The following is a 17,898-nucleotide window of genomic DNA, read 5'->3' on the forward strand; positions in this document are numbered from 1 at the left end:
CGTTTTGTCACCAAAGCCCCATATACTACCCACCACTGTGACCTGTATGCTCTCGTTGGCTGGCCCTTCCTACATATTCGTCGCCAAACCCACTGGCTCCAGGTCATCTATAAGTATTTGCTAGGTAAAGCCCCGCCTTATCTCAGCTCACTGGTCACCATAGCAATACCCACCCATAGTATGTGCTCCAGCAGGTATATTTCACTGGTCTTCCCCAAAGCCAACACTTCCTTTGGCCGCCTTTCCTTCCAGTTCTCTGCTGCGGTCATATATCTCCCTCTAACGTTAAGCATCAGCTGTCAGAGCAGCTTACTGATCACTGTACCTGTACACAGCCAATCTGTAAATAGCACACCCAACTACCTCATCCCCATATTGTTACTTATCGTTTTGCTCTTTTGCACTCCGGTATCTCTACTTGCACTTCATCATCTGCACATCTATCACTCCAGTGTTAATGCTAAATTGTAATTATTTCACCGCTATGGCCTATTTATTGCCTTACCTCCCTACTCTTCTACATTTGCACACACTGTACATAGATTTGTGTTATTGACTGTACGTTTGTTTATGTGTAACTCTTTATCTTGGCTAGGTAGCAGTTGTAAATGAGAACTTGTTCTCAACTGGCCTACCTGGTTAAATAAAGGTGAAATAAAAATAAAATAAATCAATACAATTGCAGCATAAATACTGGAGGCTGAGACAATAAAAATATGGAATACAGTACGACAGTCACGACTTCCGCCGAAGTCGGTCCCTCTCCTTGTTCGGGCGTGGGTTCGGCGGTCGACGTCACCGGTCTTCTAGCCATCGCCGATCCACCTTTAATTTTCCATTTGTTTTGTCTTGTTTTCCCACACACCTGGTATTCATTCACCCATTACATGTTGTGTATTTAACCCTCTGTTCCCCCCATGTCTGTGTGTGTATTGTTTATTTGTCAGGTTGGCACTCTTCCGGCTGGTTTTCGCCGGGTTATATTTTACACCCGTGCTTTTTGACAGCCAGTACTTTGTACCTTGTTATTTCTGTACTTAGTGCTGCCTCATATTGCCTCAGTAAAGGGCCTTATCCACTCATCTCTGCTCTCCTGCGCCTGACTTCCAATGCACCATACACCCACACCTTGACAACGACAAAATGAGTTTGTATTGAAAACATGCCTACGTCAGGGGAGATACCTATTTAAGCAATTCCTAGCTGCTTATGGTCAGTCCTGGCCCTGGGGGTCTGCTGTACTGTTGCTTGACACTCTGGCCTTAGCCTAATACACCTGAAACCAATAATGAATGTTACACTAAGATCCTAAAGCTGAGTGGGGTGTGCTGAGTTAGAGTGCTGCAGGGCCATGGACCCCTAGGGACAGGACGGGGTGACCCAGCTATATTGTGTGCAAGTAAACAGAGCTCTACAGTACTGTACAGGCCTATGACATTAATTATATGGAGGGTGTACTGTTTCTGTGTGTTTTCCAAACCTTTCCTTGTGTCATAAACAAAAAATATGGGAAGGAAGTTGTGTTTGAGAGAGTTGAGCTATTTGATTAGACTGGTGGGGGTTGGGCGTTTAGGCGGCTCAAACTGGCTGGGCGGTCTAGCTGAAATTTGATATAGAGGATGTCTTAATAAAGACAATTAAAAGTCTTTACTTTATTTGTGGGAGGTGTTTATTTGTTAGGCTATTGCTTAAAGGTGCAACACAATATTGATTATTTAATTATCATTGATTTAGCTCAGTCTTACCAATCACTTAAACATATTTAATAATGGTCTCTTATCTAGCTTCATGACTGGGCATTTTTGTTTACTTTATGTTGTTCTGAAAAGAGACGGCTAGAAGGACCATGAGTCATTTAAGATTGTTTAGAAATGTAAGAAATTAGCTTTAGATGCTGCAAAAAATGGGAGTTCCCCAGACCCCCCCACCAAATGATGTTCCCCACACTTCTAAAACCAAAGTTGCGTCCCTGCATACAATGCAACAGTGATGTGTAATCTGACAGCCGGAGAACAGACTAATAAAAGAAAAGAACAGAGGAAGACACCATGGTAATTCCATATCCATGTAATTAGATTGTTGTATCGTATGAGTGCTGTATGGTTACACATACAGTACATAGTCAGTGTACATTTTTCACAAATCATTGCAAAGTATTGTTGGCCTATTGTCCTGCAATTGTGTAGTAACAGAAAGCAATTTCACACTTAATATAGACACATATCAGAATGTATGATACTTACGACACTGTGTTACAACAGGACTACTTTCTGTTGTTAAATAAAACAAATCCAACAAAACTTGTTGGTTCAACTACCTGAAACCAAAAGCTACTTGTATCAAATTATGATTAGACTGTGCTATAGTCTGCTAACCTCTTTTAGCATACTGTAGGAAAACACTATCAACCAGATCTAAAGGAGATCTGAGAACTGAGGAGCTAATAATAGACACTTTCTGCTGTTCAGCTTCTGTTCCATATTACACATCTTCCTGCTCAGACCACATCAAGACAGGCTTGTCATATAATTTGAAGGATTAATAACCAGTGAGGATTATTTATAGAATAACATACATCAGGCATATCACTGGTGTATTTTAAATACAACTGAAAAGGTCAACTGGACTACCTCACTCCTATTTTAGATACTATTGAATATGAGACACCATCACTGGCCTACTTAGGGCCGGCCCTAGCTTTTTGGGGGCCCTAAGTGAGATTTGGTTTTGGGGCCCCACACCTTGTGGGTAAAACATTTTAGTAGTCTCCTCTTGACGGTGGTGAGAAAATGTTAAGGTTTAAAGTATACAAATTAAAGTTGGTAACCTGCAATTCTACGCATTGTGCCATGGGGTGTAAAGAAAATGTTGTGGCTTTAAAGCTAATTTCATGTAATTCTACTCATTGTGCTATGAGGCAGACAGAACAATTTGCAGTTTAAAATCACATTTCCTACAATTTTACAAATGTCAGCATCAGCTGTCAGAGCAGCTTACTGATCACTGTACCTGTACACAGCCAATCTGTAAATAGCACACCCAACTACCTCATCCCCATATTGTTACTTATCGTTTTGCTCTTTTGCACTCCGGTATCTCTACTTGCACTTCATCATCTGCACATCTATCACTCCAGTGTTAATGCTAAATTGTAATTATTTCACCGCTATGGCCTATTTATTGCCTTACCTCCCTACTCTTCTACATTTGCACACACTGTACATAGATTTGTGTTATTGACTGTACGTTTGTTTATGTGTAACTCTTTATCTTGGCTAGGTAGCAGTTGTAAATGAGAACTTGTTCTCAACTGGCCTACCTGGTTAAATAAAGGTGAAATAAAAATAAAATAAATCAATACAATTGCAGCATAAATACTGGAGGCTGAGACAATAAAAATATGGAATACAGTACGACAGTCACGACTTCCGCCGAAGTCGGTCCCTCTCCTTGTTCGGGCGTGGGTTCGGCGGTCGACGTCACCGGTCTTCTAGCCATCGCCGATCCACCTTTAATTTTCCATTTGTTTTGTCTTGTTTTCCCACACACCTGGTATTCATTCACCCATTACATGTTGTGTATTTAACCCTCTGTTCCCCCCATGTCTGTGTGTGTATTGTTTATTTGTCAGGTTGGCACTCTTCCGGCTGGTTTTCGCCGGGTTATATTTTACACCCGTGCTTTTTGACAGCCAGTACTTTGTACCTTGTTATTTCTGTACTTAGTGCTGCCTCATATTGCCTCAGTAAAGGGCCTTATCCACTCATCTCTGCTCTCCTGCGCCTGACTTCCAATGCACCATACACCCACACCTTGACAACGACAAAATGAGTTTGTATTGAAAACATGCCTACGTCAGGGGAGATACCTATTTAAGCAATTCCTAGCTGCTTATGGTCAGTCCTGGCCCTGGGGGTCTGCTGTACTGTTGCTTGACACTCTGGCCTTAGCCTAATACACCTGAAACCAATAATGAATGTTACACTAAGATCCTAAAGCTGAGTGGGGTGTGCTGAGTTAGAGTGCTGCAGGGCCATGGACCCCTAGGGACAGGACGGGGTGACCCAGCTATATTGTGTGCAAGTAAACAGAGCTCTACAGTACTGTACAGGCCTATGACATTAATTATATGGAGGGTGTACTGTTTCTGTGTGTTTTCCAAACCTTTCCTTGTGTCATAAACAAAAAATATGGGAAGGAAGTTGTGTTTGAGAGAGTTGAGCTATTTGATTAGACTGGTGGGGGTTGGGCGTTTAGGCGGCTCAAACTGGCTGGGCGGTCTAGCTGAAATTTGATATAGAGGATGTCTTAATAAAGACAATTAAAAGTCTTTACTTTATTTGTGGGAGGTGTTTATTTGTTAGGCTATTGCTTAAAGGTGCAACACAATATTGATTATTTAATTATCATTGATTTAGCTCAGTCTTACCAATCACTTAAACATATTTAATAATGGTCTCTTATCTAGCTTCATGACTGGGCATTTTTGTTTACTTTATGTTGTTCTGAAAAGAGACGGCTAGAAGGACCATGAGTCATTTAAGATTGTTTAGAAATGTAAGAAATTAGCTTTAGATGCTGCAAAAAATGGGAGTTCCCCAGACCCCCCCACCAAATGATGTTCCCCACACTTCTAAAACCAAAGTTGCGTCCCTGCATACAATGCAACAGTGATGTGTAATCTGACAGCCGGAGAACAGACTAATAAAAGAAAAGAACAGAGGAAGACACCATGGTAATTCCATATCCATGTAATTAGATTGTTGTATCGTATGAGTGCTGTATGGTTACACATACAGTACATAGTCAGTGTACATTTTTCACAAATCATTGCAAAGTATTGTTGGCCTATTGTCCTGCAATTGTGTAGTAACAGAAAGCAATTTCACACTTAATATAGACACATATCAGAATGTATGATACTTACGACACTGTGTTACAACAGGACTACTTTCTGTTGTTAAATAAAACAAATCCAACAAAACTTGTTGGTTCAACTACCTGAAACCAAAAGCTACTTGTATCAAATTATGATTAGACTGTGCTATAGTCTGCTAACCTCTTTTAGCATACTGTAGGAAAACACTATCAACCAGATCTAAAGGAGATCTGAGAACTGAGGAGCTAATAATAGACACTTTCTGCTGTTCAGCTTCTGTTCCATATTACACATCTTCCTGCTCAGACCACATCAAGACAGGCTTGTCATATAATTTGAAGGATTAATAACCAGTGAGGATTATTTATAGAATAACATACATCAGGCATATCACTGGTGTATTTTAAATACAACTGAAAAGGTCAACTGGACTACCTCACTCCTATTTTAGATACTATTGAATATGAGACACCATCACTGGCCTACTTAGGGCCGGCCCTAGCTTTTTGGGGGCCCTAAGTGAGATTTGGTTTTGGGGCCCCACACCTTGTGGGTAAAACATTTTAGTAGTCTCCTCTTGACGGTGGTGAGAAAATGTTAAGGTTTAAAGTATACAAATTAAAGTTGGTAACCTGCAATTCTACGCATTGTGCCATGGGGTGTAAAGAAAATGTTGTGGCTTTAAAGCTAATTTCATGTAATTCTACTCATTGTGCTATGAGGCAGACAGAACAATTTGCAGTTTAAAATCACATTTCCTACAATTTTACAAATGTTCTTATGGTCATATGTTATCTGAGTGAGAGTGACTAACAAAATCATTGGGGGCCCTCTGGAGGTCAGGACACCTGGGCACATGCCCTGTATGTCTGGTCAGTAATTGGGCTAGGATTACTACAAGGTGTAGATACTGTAACTGGCTAGACTAAACATTAGCTGACATGGGCACATCGAGTGAATGTCAGTAACTGACATTACAAGAGAAAAACTGCTGCACTACCAAATGTAGGAATATATTTTTTAATACTTTCTTTTGCTTTAGGGTGCCCTAGCGGTTTGGGGCCATAAGTGACCGCTTGTCACTTATGCCCAGGGCCGGCAAATCTTTGGAGCTGTTAGAAACTATGATTACACCCCAGATCTACTGGAATGAACTGACAGACTTGTGAGTAACTGCTGCCCTCTTCTGGTCTATTCACAGATGTCAAGTACCTTAACAAACCAAGTTCCCCATACATCAAATCAAATCCAATTGTATTTGTCACATACATGTGTTTAGCAGATGTTATTGCGGGTGTAGCGAAATGCTTGTGTTTCTAGCTCCAACAGTGCAGTAATATCTAACAAGTAATATCTAACAATTTCACAACAATACACACAAATCTAAAGTAAAGAAATTGAATAATAAAGAATATATAAATATTTGGCTGAGCAATGTCAGAGCAGCATAGACTAAGATACAGTAGAATAGGATAGAATACAGTATATAAATATGAGATGAGTAATTGAAAATATGTAAACATTATTAAAGTGACTAGTGTTCCATTATTAAAGTGGCCAGTGATGATTTCAAGTCTATATAGGGCAGCAGCCTCTAATGTGCTAGTGATGGCTATTTAACAGTCTGATGGCCTTGAGATAGAAGCTGTTTTTCAGTCTCTCGGTCCCAGTTTTGACAGGACAACGACCCTAAGCACACAACCAAGACAACACATGAGTGGCTTCGGGACAAGTCTCTGAATGTCCTTGAGTGGCCCAGCCAGAGGCTGGACTTGAACCAAATTGAACATCTCTGGAGAGACCTGAAAATAGCTGTGCAGCGACACTCCCCATCCAACCTCACAGAACTTGAGAGGATCTGCAGAGAAGAATGGTAAAAACTCTCCAAATACAGGTGTGCCTAGCTTGAAGCGTCATACCCAAGAAGACTTGAGGCTGTTATCGCTGCCAAAGGTGCTTCAACAAAGTACTGAGTAAAGGGTCTGAATACTAATGTAATGTGATGTAAGTTTTTTTTATTTTTAATACATTTGCAAAAATTGTGGAAAAGGGGAAGGGGTCTAAATACTTTTCGAATGCACTGTACCTACTGTATAGACTTCCAGTCATTGCGCTAACGCTAGTTAGCATTGGCTCACGAAACTAACTTCCTTTCTACTGGAAACAGGCATAAAAAGGGTGTCCACTAGTTCATCTGACATTGGGGAAGTAGATAAAAGGCCTCATCGCCAAAATCTGGAAGTATACAGTGCCTATACAGTGGCAAGAAGAAAGCCATTTCTTAAAGATATCCATAAAAAGTGTCGTTTAAAGTTTGCCACAAGCCACCTGGGAGACACACCAAACATGTGGAAGAAGGTGCTCTGGTCAGATGAAACCAAAATTGAAAAAAATGTTTTGGCAACAATGCAAAACGTTATGTTTGGCGTAAAAGCAACACAGCTGAACACACCATCCCCACTGTCAAACATGGTGGTGGCAGCATCATGGTTTGGGCCTGCTTTTCTTCAGCAGGGACAGAGAAGATGGTTAAAATTGATGGGAAAATGGATGGAGCCAAATACAGGACCATTCTGGAAGAAAACCTGATGGAGTCTGCAAAAGACCTGAGACTGGGACGGAGATTTGTCTTCCAACAAGACAATGATCCAAAACATAAAGCAAAATCTACAATGGAATGGTTCAAAAATAAACATATCCAGGTGTTAGAATGGCCAAGTCAAAGTCCAGACCTGAATCCAATCGAGAATCTGTGGAAAGAACTGAAAACTGCTGTTCACAAATGCTCTCCATCCAACCTCACTGAGCTCGAGCTGTTTTGCAAGGAGGAATGGGAAAAATGTCAGTCTCTCGATGTGCAAAACTGATAGAGACATACCCCAAGCGACTTACAGCTGTAATCGCAGCAAAAGGTGGCGCTACAAAGTATTAACTTAAGGGGGCTGAATAATTTTGCACGCCCAATTTTTCAGTTTTTGATTTGTTAAAAAAGTTTGAAATATCCAATAAATGTCGTTCCACTTCATGATTGTGTCCCACTTGTTGTTGATTCTTCACAAAAAAATACAGTTTTATATCTTTATGTTTGAAGCCTGAAATGTGGCAAAAGGTCGCAAAGTTCAAGGGGGCCGAATACTTTCGCAAGGCACTGTACCTTTAATGGCAGAGAAAACTGAGGATGGATCAACAACATTGTAGTTACTCCACAATACTAATCTAAATAACAGAGTGAAAAGAAGGAAGCCTGTAGAGAATACAAATATTCCAAAACATGCATCCTGTTTGCAATAAGGCAAACAGGATGGGCAAATCCAACACAACACATCACTGAGTACCACGCTTATATTATTGTATTTTCAATCATGGTGGTCACTGGAAAACCAGGAAAACCTGGTTCAGTGACAGGTCTTGAATTATTTTTACAAGAATAATGTGCTAATATTGTACAATCCAGGTGTGCAAAGCCCTTAGAGGCTTACCCAGAAAGACTCACAGCTGTAATCGCTGCCAAATGTTATTCTAACATGTATTCACTCAGGGGTGTTAATAATGATGTAAATGAGATATTTCTGTACAATTTCAAAAAACATGTTTTCACTTTATTATTATGGGGTTATTGTGTGTAGATGGGTGAGAAAAACATCAGTTTAATCCATTTTGAATTTAGGCTGTAACACAACAAAATATGGAATAAGTCAAGGGGTATGAATACTTTCTGAAGGCATTGTAAGTATTACGCTAATATCGTATCGTGAGGTCCCTGGTAATTCCCAGCGCTATATACTGTACAGTACAGAACAGTAGAGTAAATAAAAGTATAGTACATAACACTAAAGTAAAGAAAAGTACAGTAGAGTACTTACTATACACAGTAAAATCACCTGTGTTATATTCACTGTGACAAAACTGATCGACTCCCATAGAGTTGTTTTAGCAACTGGCAGTGCCAAATGACTCCTAGCGTCAGTGCTGATAACTGGTGTTAATTGCTAAGGTATACAATTTTACTCTATTAGAATAGACATTTACTCAGTAAGTGTAAACAGCATCACAACCCCGCCCATAAGTTCAGTTTCTGCGTTCAAATGTCCTTTTCTCGACACAGTTGTTGGATCAACAAAATCCTAATTTGTCCCACAACAAGTGAGTTTTAAACAATTAATTCACTGATATTATTTTGCTATTTTAATTTAAATACTTGATACTTGGTTGTCAGACTGCCGTGTGACATAAAAAGTAACAGTTTTGATTGTGTGTGTGTAGCTAATGTTAGAGTTACTTGCGTTTCACTTTTTGCACGTCTTTGATAGCATGCTAACGTTAGCTAACTAGCTTGCTCCAGTCCTGTGCAAGTTGGTCTGCTCCACGTGGTGGTTCCGTGGGCGCGTCTCACTTCAGCACCAGGTTTTTTTTAGCCTCATGCTAGTTTGTTCTCTTTATTTCAGCTGCTTACAAAAATATTGAGGACTAATCTGATTTAAGGTGAGTTGTTTATTTAGCCAAATTATAACTGCATTTTCGACTTGTGGGTGATGCTTATAGATAAATATTGTGGCCATTGCATCGGCAGCTAGCTAACTGCGTTTTCCACTCACTTTATCACCAGTTCATTTTGGCGGTCTTGTAAGACTGCTCCTAGAACATGACAACATTATATAGTGACTAGCTGGAATTACGAGTGTATTTTACTGGACTAATTAGGCCATGTCCACATTTCGGGACAGTGAATGTGAGTGGAATAGTCTTTTTGCTGTAGTTGGGACCTGCTTTAAGTAATATCAGACAAGTTCTGGTCATGATCCAATATTTTCAGAACATATTTTTAAATAACATTGCTAAGTAAAGGAGTATTGGTAAATGTTTGCAGTCATCATGATATTGTGGGATTCTGTATTTTACATTATAGCCATTACCGTATATATGATTAAATATGATCTGATGTTGGTTGTGTGAGGTGTCTGCATTTGTGCACTGGAGCATCATTATGAGATTAAACAACTGCTTGCTACTTACCTGTTTGTGTGTGACAAGAACTGAGTAACATGGTGTGACCTGCATGTTGCAAAACTGTAGATAACAGCCCAGCAGATGCTTTGTCCTTGTGTTTGTATGTAACAATATTGAGCACATGGTGTGACTTGCTGTATCTTACAAAGTTGTGATAGGGAGGGGTGGTCATCACCAGGTTTAACTGAGATGGAAAAATACTGAACAACATAATAGCAGGAACTGAGCAACTGTTATAACTAGGGGGTGATACCAGAACAGTAGGAATCTATACATCGATGGAGGCAGGACTCCAAGAAACCAAGAGGCGGGGACCCGCATGAGTGATAGGCCAACAGACGGGTTGGGACAATGTCTATCACAGTATAAGAACACTGTTTACATACATCTTGTCAGTTCTCTGTTCTGCCCTGCGTGGTATTACAGTGAGCCCGTATATACGAAAGTTGCATTTGCCATTTATTACTTAGCTAATAAAAAATACATAGTATACAATCGGTGACTCATTGTTATATTTATCCTGATACCAGATTCGAATTTACGCAACTCTAACAATGTGTCATGATTGAAATACAAATGTAATGCTTTTTCATCCAAGTCAGTCTGAGTACTCTTACCATTACGATTGCAATTCTAATTGGAGGTTGTTGTTTTAATGTTTGTCACAGCTTTCCTGAAATTTGAGATCCCATTAGTTTATCAGAGGCAAAGCTGTATGATGGGTCTGGAACTAAAGTTGATGAGGTGGTGAAATGGCCAGATCTTGGTGTTTGATGCTAAAGGTATGTGCTGGTTTTCAAGTCTTGACTACTTGTGGCATCACTTTCAATATAGCCATACATTTGACATGCCTGTATTGTCATCGTGTATTTCAGAATCTTCCCTGATGAGTCCTGTCTCTGCCAGTTCTGTAATGTGTGGTTCAGACCATGAGTTGGATGATGCAATCATTTTGAGTGATGGAAGCTCCTCACGACAGCATCAAAGATCTGATGAAGAAGCAAAAAAAGTATGTTTGTAATTCATTCTTCAATTCACTTGCCATCAAAGCTAATAGAGAGCATACTGAAGAAAAAGTCTGGTGGAGAGGGTGTCATCAAGAAATACTTCAAAACTAAAAACCTGACTGACTGCACCAGACGAAAGATGATCAACATTCTTGTTTCAGCGATGAGACTTATGGGTAAGTTTAAAGGAAAGATTCATAATGAGAATTTTTGAGCATTGCTTGCTCCAATATCTGCTGAATGTTAAAAATGACTTCTGTATCAGTATCTCAGTCACATAATTGGTTAGGCTACTGCTGACCATCCACTGCTATTGGTAGAATAATTATCTTGTATTAAACTCGATGGGCATGATACTGATTCAAAAATCACTCCTGATATTTAGCTGACTGGGGACCAATTCTGCTTGTGGAGATTCTGATTGCCGCCTAAACGTAACATTATATTGTCAGGACATCACCACCGCGCAGTGTGAGGAAAAACGTCTGCATCATCTCCTTGTTCCCATACCTGAAGGATCCCTACACCACAAATGGATATGTAAGTATAGATTTCAACTGTTAAAGCGCATCTGCGTTTAATTCGTCTGGTATGGTGTCTGAGCAAATGGGACTTGGTTATTTGTTTTTTCTTTCAAGATTAGTAAGATTAGTCATTTTCTTAACTTCGATATAGGGGGCGCTCTTTTAATTTTTGGATAAAAAAACGTTCTCGTTTTAAACAAGATATTTTGTCACGAAAAGATGCTCGACTATGCATATAATTGACAGCTTTGGAAAGAAAACACTCTGACGTTTCCAAAACTGCAAAGATATTGTCTGTGAGTGCCACACAACTAATGCTACAGGCGAAACCAAGATGACATTTCATACAGGAAGTGCCCCAGATTTTGAATGCGCTGTGTTCCAATGTCTCCTTATATGGCTGTGAATGCGCCAGGAATGAGCCTACACTTTCTGTCGTTTCCCCAAGGTGTCTGCAGCATTGTGACGTATTTGTAGGCATATCATTGGAAGATTGACCATAAGAGACTACATTTACCAGGTGCCCGCTTGGTGTCCTCCGTCAAAATTATTGCGTAATCTCCAGCTGCGTACATTTTTCCATTTGGTTCAGAGGAGAAACCAAACTGCCACGAATGATTTATCATCGAATAGATATGTGAAAAACACCTTGAGGATTGATTCTAAACAACGTTTGCCATGTTTCTGTCGATATTATGGAGTTAATTTGGAAAAAAGTTTGGCGTTGTAATGACTGAATTTTCGGGTTTTTTTCTTAGCCAAACGTGATGAACAAAACGGAGCGATTTCTCCTACACAAATAATATTTTTGGAAAAACTGAACATTTGCTATCTGAGTCTCCTCATTGAAAACATCCTAAGTTCTTCAAAGGTAAATGATTTTATTTGAATGCTTTTCTTGTTTTTGTGAAAATGTTTCCTGCTGAATGCTAGGCTTAATGCTATGCTAGCTATCAATACTCTTACACAAATGCTTGTGTAGCTATGGTTGAAAAGCATATTTTGAAAATCTGAGATGACAGTGTTGTTAACAAAAGGCTAAGCTTGTGAGCCAATATTTATTTCATTTCATTTGCGATTTTCATGAATAGTTAACGTTGCGTTATGGTAATGAGCTTGAGGCTATGATTACGCTCCCGGATACAGGATTGCTCGACGCAAGAAGTTAAGGAACATTATTATGACCCTAATAGTGGAGAAGGGTACCTCTCGTATGGAATCAAAACCGTTCAGAGGATTTTGGCTTCATCTGAGAAACGGCCCCCTCAACTATACTATGGAGGACCAACTGCTGAGAGGGAGTCCAGTCCATCCACTTTGCCTACCCTGAGTGAAGACCGGTTTCTCTTGTGAAGCATTCTTCCGATGAAGAAACAGAAGATGAAATTGACCTTTGAGTACAGGAAGAAGATGACCCGAGTAAATGCTCCACCCTCCTAACCAAATTTCCATGCTTTCTGGATGTGAAGAGCTTTTAAGACTTAAAAAAATAATAATAATGTTAAGTTGTATAAATTGCCAGATGCCAGTAAATTTAAACAAAAACAACACTTCTGTAATAGTAGTTAAATTAATGTGTAGGCTGGCGATTTACTAAACTCTGAGGTTAAAATGGAATGTTCTGTGAGAAAGAAATTGACTTGCACAAACCGAATGTTTTGTTCTTTGTCTTATTTGTTTCAGATTGAATTGGATTTTGTGCTGCTGTTTGGAGAGGGGACATCAGCCAAGTTTTTGGAGAGGTGGCCAACTACATTCAAGTAAAAGATCATCATGCTAAGCAAGACCCTAAGCAAGGCCACTCAGGGAGCTGAACTTCAGGAGCTGATCCAGATAGCAGAATTTGCAGTTGATGAGGGAGCTGACGCGAATGCTGATGGTTAGATGATCATAATTTATATTTCAAGTAACTCTGAAATGTTAGTGTCACTGATGATGGAATTTACCATTTTAAATCAGGATCTCTTCTTTGTTTAGGATGGAACGGTGACCTTTCCTCCATCCTTCTCCCGCTCCATTTGATTATTCCTTCATGACAAGGCATGATGTCTGCATCCCAAGCTGAACAGCATCTTGTGATATTCCAAAAGGTTTGTATTGGTATTCTTAGTCATGGACAGTGCTGCAGACGTTATGATGAACTAATGGTGTTCATTTTTGTCGTCTTCAGGCAGGAACCAGTATGTATCCAGGAGCACCTTGACGCGATTGACCAGAGCCGCCAACCATATCTTCTTGCAGTCAGGACCAGGAAGAGCAGCTTTCATGCTTACTTCATCATCTTGGTGCCTTCGAAGAGCTTTAAGACTCACTTAGTTTTTGGTACTGCTTACAGTACAATGCTGCGCAACATGTACACCTTCATACAGACAACTGTGTACAACATAGACATTGGGAAGGTTAAGGAGACTCCAATGGTTTCTGAGCTCAGAGCTAGACTCCTGCACTAATGCCGATTTAAGTTATGATGATATGTTTTGTTTGCCAAGCTAGTCATGGAAGTACCAACTTGCTCGTGAGGCATCTCAAGTTGATGCATGGAACGTTCCCTGTTAGAACTCTTAGACTAAAATGTGGTCAAGCAGATTAATGTTGTGTATTTGGTACATTTTCAGGCTTTAGGAAGCATTTGAACAGGGCACATTCCAGAGACTATCAAATGTTGTTACGCTAACTTGGATACTAATACAGCAGTTGATAATCAGCCAAGTCATGCTGATTTTCCTTCAAGTTCTAGTTGTAACCATGTGGTACCAATATCTAACAAGAACACACTTGATATGTGTGCGTCTGCTATTGCACAACTGCAGGTGTAGGTCAGACGACTATAAATAGTTTTGTAACTTCCATGGAAGAAACAGTTCAAGAGAGAGTCAAGCTAAAGCGACCGCTCTTACATGTAAATGTATATGAAGAGACATCCTCTCTTTTCTAAAGAGAAAAATGCATTGCAAATTCAACTATTTTATGATGACTTTGACACTGCTAATCTATTGGGATCAAAAAAGGGTATTCACAAGTTGGGAGGTATATACACGCTGCAAAAAAAGAAACGTCCCTTTTTCAGCACCCTGTCTTTCAAAGACAATTTGTAAAAATCAAAATAACTTCACAGATCTTCATTGTAAAGGGTTTAAACACCATTTCCCATGCTTGTTCAATTAACAATTAATGAACATGCACAATTAATGAACATGCACCTGTGGAATGGTCGTTAAGACACTAACAGCTTAGAGATGGTAGGCAATTAAGGTTACAGTTATGAAAACTTAGGACACTAAAGAGGCCTTTCTGCTGACTCTGAAAAACACCAAAAGAAAGATGCCCAGGGTCCCTGCTCATCTGCGTGAATGTGCCTTAGGGCTTGTAGGGCTGTTGTAAGGCAGGTCCTCACCAGACATCACCGGCAACAACGTCACCTATGGTCACAAACTCACCGTTGCTGGACCAGACAGGACTGGCAAAAAGTGTTCTTCGGTGTTGCGGTTATGTCACACCAGGGGTGATGGTCAGAATCGCAATTATCGTCGAAGGAATGAGCGTTACACCGAGGCCTGTACTCTGGAGCGGGATCGATTTGGAGGTGGAGGGTCCGTCATGGTCTGGGGCGGTGTGTCACAACAACATCAGACTGAGCTTGTTGTCATTGCAGGCAATCTCAATGCTGTGTGTTACAGGGAAGGCATCCTCCTTCCTCATGTGGTACCCTTTCTGCAGGCTCATCCAGACATGACCCTCCAACATGACAATGCCATCAGCCATACTGCTCGTTCTGTGCGTGATTTCCTGCAAGACAGGAATGTCAGTGTTCTGCCATGGCCAGCGAAGAGCCTGGATCTCAATCCCATTGAGCACGTCTGGGACCTGTTGGATCGGAGGGTGATGGCTAGGGCCATTCCCCCCAGAAATGTCCGGGAACTTGCAGGTGCCTTGGTGGAAGAGTGGGGTAACATCTAACAGCGAGAACTGCCAAATCTGTTACAGTCCATGAGGAAGAGATGCACTGCAGTACTCAATGTATCTGGTGGCTACACCAGATACTGACTGTTAGTTTTGATCTTGACCCCCCCCTCCCTCCCTCCCTTTGTTCAGAGACACATTCCATTTCTGTTAGTAACATGTCTGTGGAAAATGTTCATTTTGTCTCAGTTGTTGAATCTTATGTTCATAAATAAACCCAGTTGACAGTGAGAGAATGTTTCTTTTTTTGCTGAGTATACTTTGAATAATTTTAGCCCAAAGTTTAATTACATTTTGGTAAATATTCCCTTAAGTGCACTCTTCCATATCAGGACCTTAAAATGCATGGATTTGATTCCATTCTTAAGCCAATAGTAAGTGATTTGAAAGTGCTTGAGACTGAGGGTATTGAAGTTCCCTTCTTCAGTGGTTGTATACATGGCAGTATTGTCCAAGTAACTGGAGATAATCTTGGTAAACATTGCCTGTTTTGGTTTTGTGGAATCATTTAGTGCTCGTCAGTTGCCGTTTTTGCCTCACTGAGAAAGTGGATTTTAAAACTGTTCTCTGGGGATGACCCAAGAGTGACTTTATGAACAAAACACATGTACTCAGACCATTGTCAGACCATTGTCAAATGCTTCTTAAAGCCTTTGAAATATTTTGCTGGCCTATAAATCATTTTGCAGGCCTTTAAAATATTTCGCATGACTTTTACCAAATTTTGCAGGCCTTTGAAATATTATGCAGCATTTTAATAAACTAGCAGGCCGGCATATTTTGCTGCCTTTTACCAGATATTGCAGGACTCTGAAATATGTTCTAGCATTTTATAGGCCTTTAAAATATTTTGAAGCCTTTTACCAAATTTAGCAGCCTATTATTTTTTGAAAGGTTGTTTGCCTACTTTAGGGCCACGGTAGTAGAGTGTTGTAGTACCTGCGGTTCCCAACAGAGATCATTGCGGCATGGTTGGCATTTTTCATGCTGCAGTTGGGAGCGGGCAATTTTGCGATTCAAATATATTGTTGTCCCGTAGATTATTTGAAAATGTTCGTATTTCTGCTTTCTATGCGTTAGCCTACCTGTTGTATTAAAATCACATCTTTGTCAAATTATTCACACAATCAGAATTCGCTGCTTCAAGTTACAGTAAGTAGCCTACCTCTCCTCGTTGGGCGTGCGAGATCAAGTGCCCTAGTATATGTGTGGTCTCAATGAAATAGAGTAGGCTGCCTATGCATGGGCGGAGAAGCACGGGGCAGTTAGCTTTCATAGGACATGTACTTCCTACATATGATTAGGCTATAGTTTACTACATTGCCTAGAAATAAATATTGATCACGCATATTTGGATACTGGATGCTGATTGGCTAAAACAGCATTTAGCTGTGTGTGAGACGGTATACCATGACTTTGACTGTTTAGGCTTGTCACCTTGATATCGTTGCGCCTTTTCACGTCGATAAAATGGCAACATCAACAATAGTTCGACATGCCGGTGTAGAAAATAAGCCTTTCGATCAACTTCATAGAAACCGAAACAAACTAAATGGGCACTTTCCTGCTTCACTGACTGGTGTGCAGAACATGGGATACATTGTGAGTTTGGGAATACAACTAAAACGGAACCGAACGTCATTCTATGCTACTTTCATGGTTTTGTGAGAAACATGTATGGCGAATAATATAGGATTAGCAGCTAACGTTACGCTGGACTCTGAGCTGGTTTGAGCCGAGACATCAACGACCCCCCTTAGTCTGGAATGGAGTAGACAGAAGGACACCAAATTCACAACGAGCAACCAACAATGTGTCTGTCGGCGTAATTAAAAAGTTGAGGAAAGAGGGGCTCAGCAAAGCTGCCCACCAGTGAACTGATACATATGTAAATTAACTGTTAACGCTAGCTAGTTAAATCATTCTAACGTACCCTGACAATATAACCGGTTGTGTTGTAGGCCTAACTATTAGTTCACGTTATTTTGTATTATATGTTTCAGGTACACAAAAGACGAGCCGATGGGAGTGACCACCCTCACCCCTGCAAAATACCTGTCCCGTCGCAGATTTAAACAAACCACTGCCTCCGAACCGTGGTTCAGAAACTGTCGGGTGATCAATGGCGACCCGTCATTCAGGACAGGTGGAGCAGCCCCACCTGTTTTGACCGACACACTTTATTTTTATTTTTAGGGGGTGCCTGTTTTGCTTGTTATTTTGGCATTAATATGTTATATCAGTTTGCAAACAATGTAACAAAAAAAATGTAATTGAGTTAATAAAGCCGCATACAAACATGGTCTCTTGCTTTCTTGCGTAAGGCAGCTCAAAATGCAGGCGTTTCAGCCTAGCGCGGTGCTTTCTGTGGTGGTGTGATTGGCAGTAGAAAATACGTGAACGTCTTAATCGAAATTACGGGTTGCTTCTCCTCAGGGTGTAGTCTTATACTCTTATACCATAATTTGTACATCCCAAATGTCAGTAGAAACCACATTTGTTTCAGCAAGTCTGCCATATC

General features: G+C 40.4%; 1 protein-coding gene across 1 annotated transcript; it reads left to right on the forward strand.

The window, feature by feature from the left end:
* Nucleotides 1-8,738: 8,738 nt before the first annotated feature.
* LOC110521894 (uncharacterized) lies at nucleotides 8,739-17,678 on the forward strand. Its single transcript, XM_090184334.1, has 8 exons — nucleotides 8,739-9,022; nucleotides 9,325-9,361; nucleotides 10,555-10,668; nucleotides 10,762-11,069; nucleotides 11,346-11,362; nucleotides 12,552-12,766; nucleotides 13,588-17,265; nucleotides 17,381-17,678. Exons 4-7 carry the CDS (start codon nucleotides 10,898-10,900, stop codon nucleotides 13,865-13,867), a joined length of 684 nt encoding a protein of 227 aa, XP_090040460.1. The 5' UTR covers nucleotides 8,739-9,022; nucleotides 9,325-9,361; nucleotides 10,555-10,668; nucleotides 10,762-10,897; the 3' UTR covers nucleotides 13,868-17,265; nucleotides 17,381-17,678.
* Nucleotides 17,679-17,898: the final 220 nt, after the last annotated feature.

The sequence above is a fragment of the Oncorhynchus mykiss genome, chromosome 1, assembly GCF_057628025.1.
Source record: "Oncorhynchus mykiss isolate SJ-2025 chromosome 1, ASM5762802v1, whole genome shotgun sequence".
NCBI lineage: Eukaryota > Metazoa > Chordata > Actinopteri > Salmoniformes > Salmonidae > Oncorhynchus > Oncorhynchus mykiss.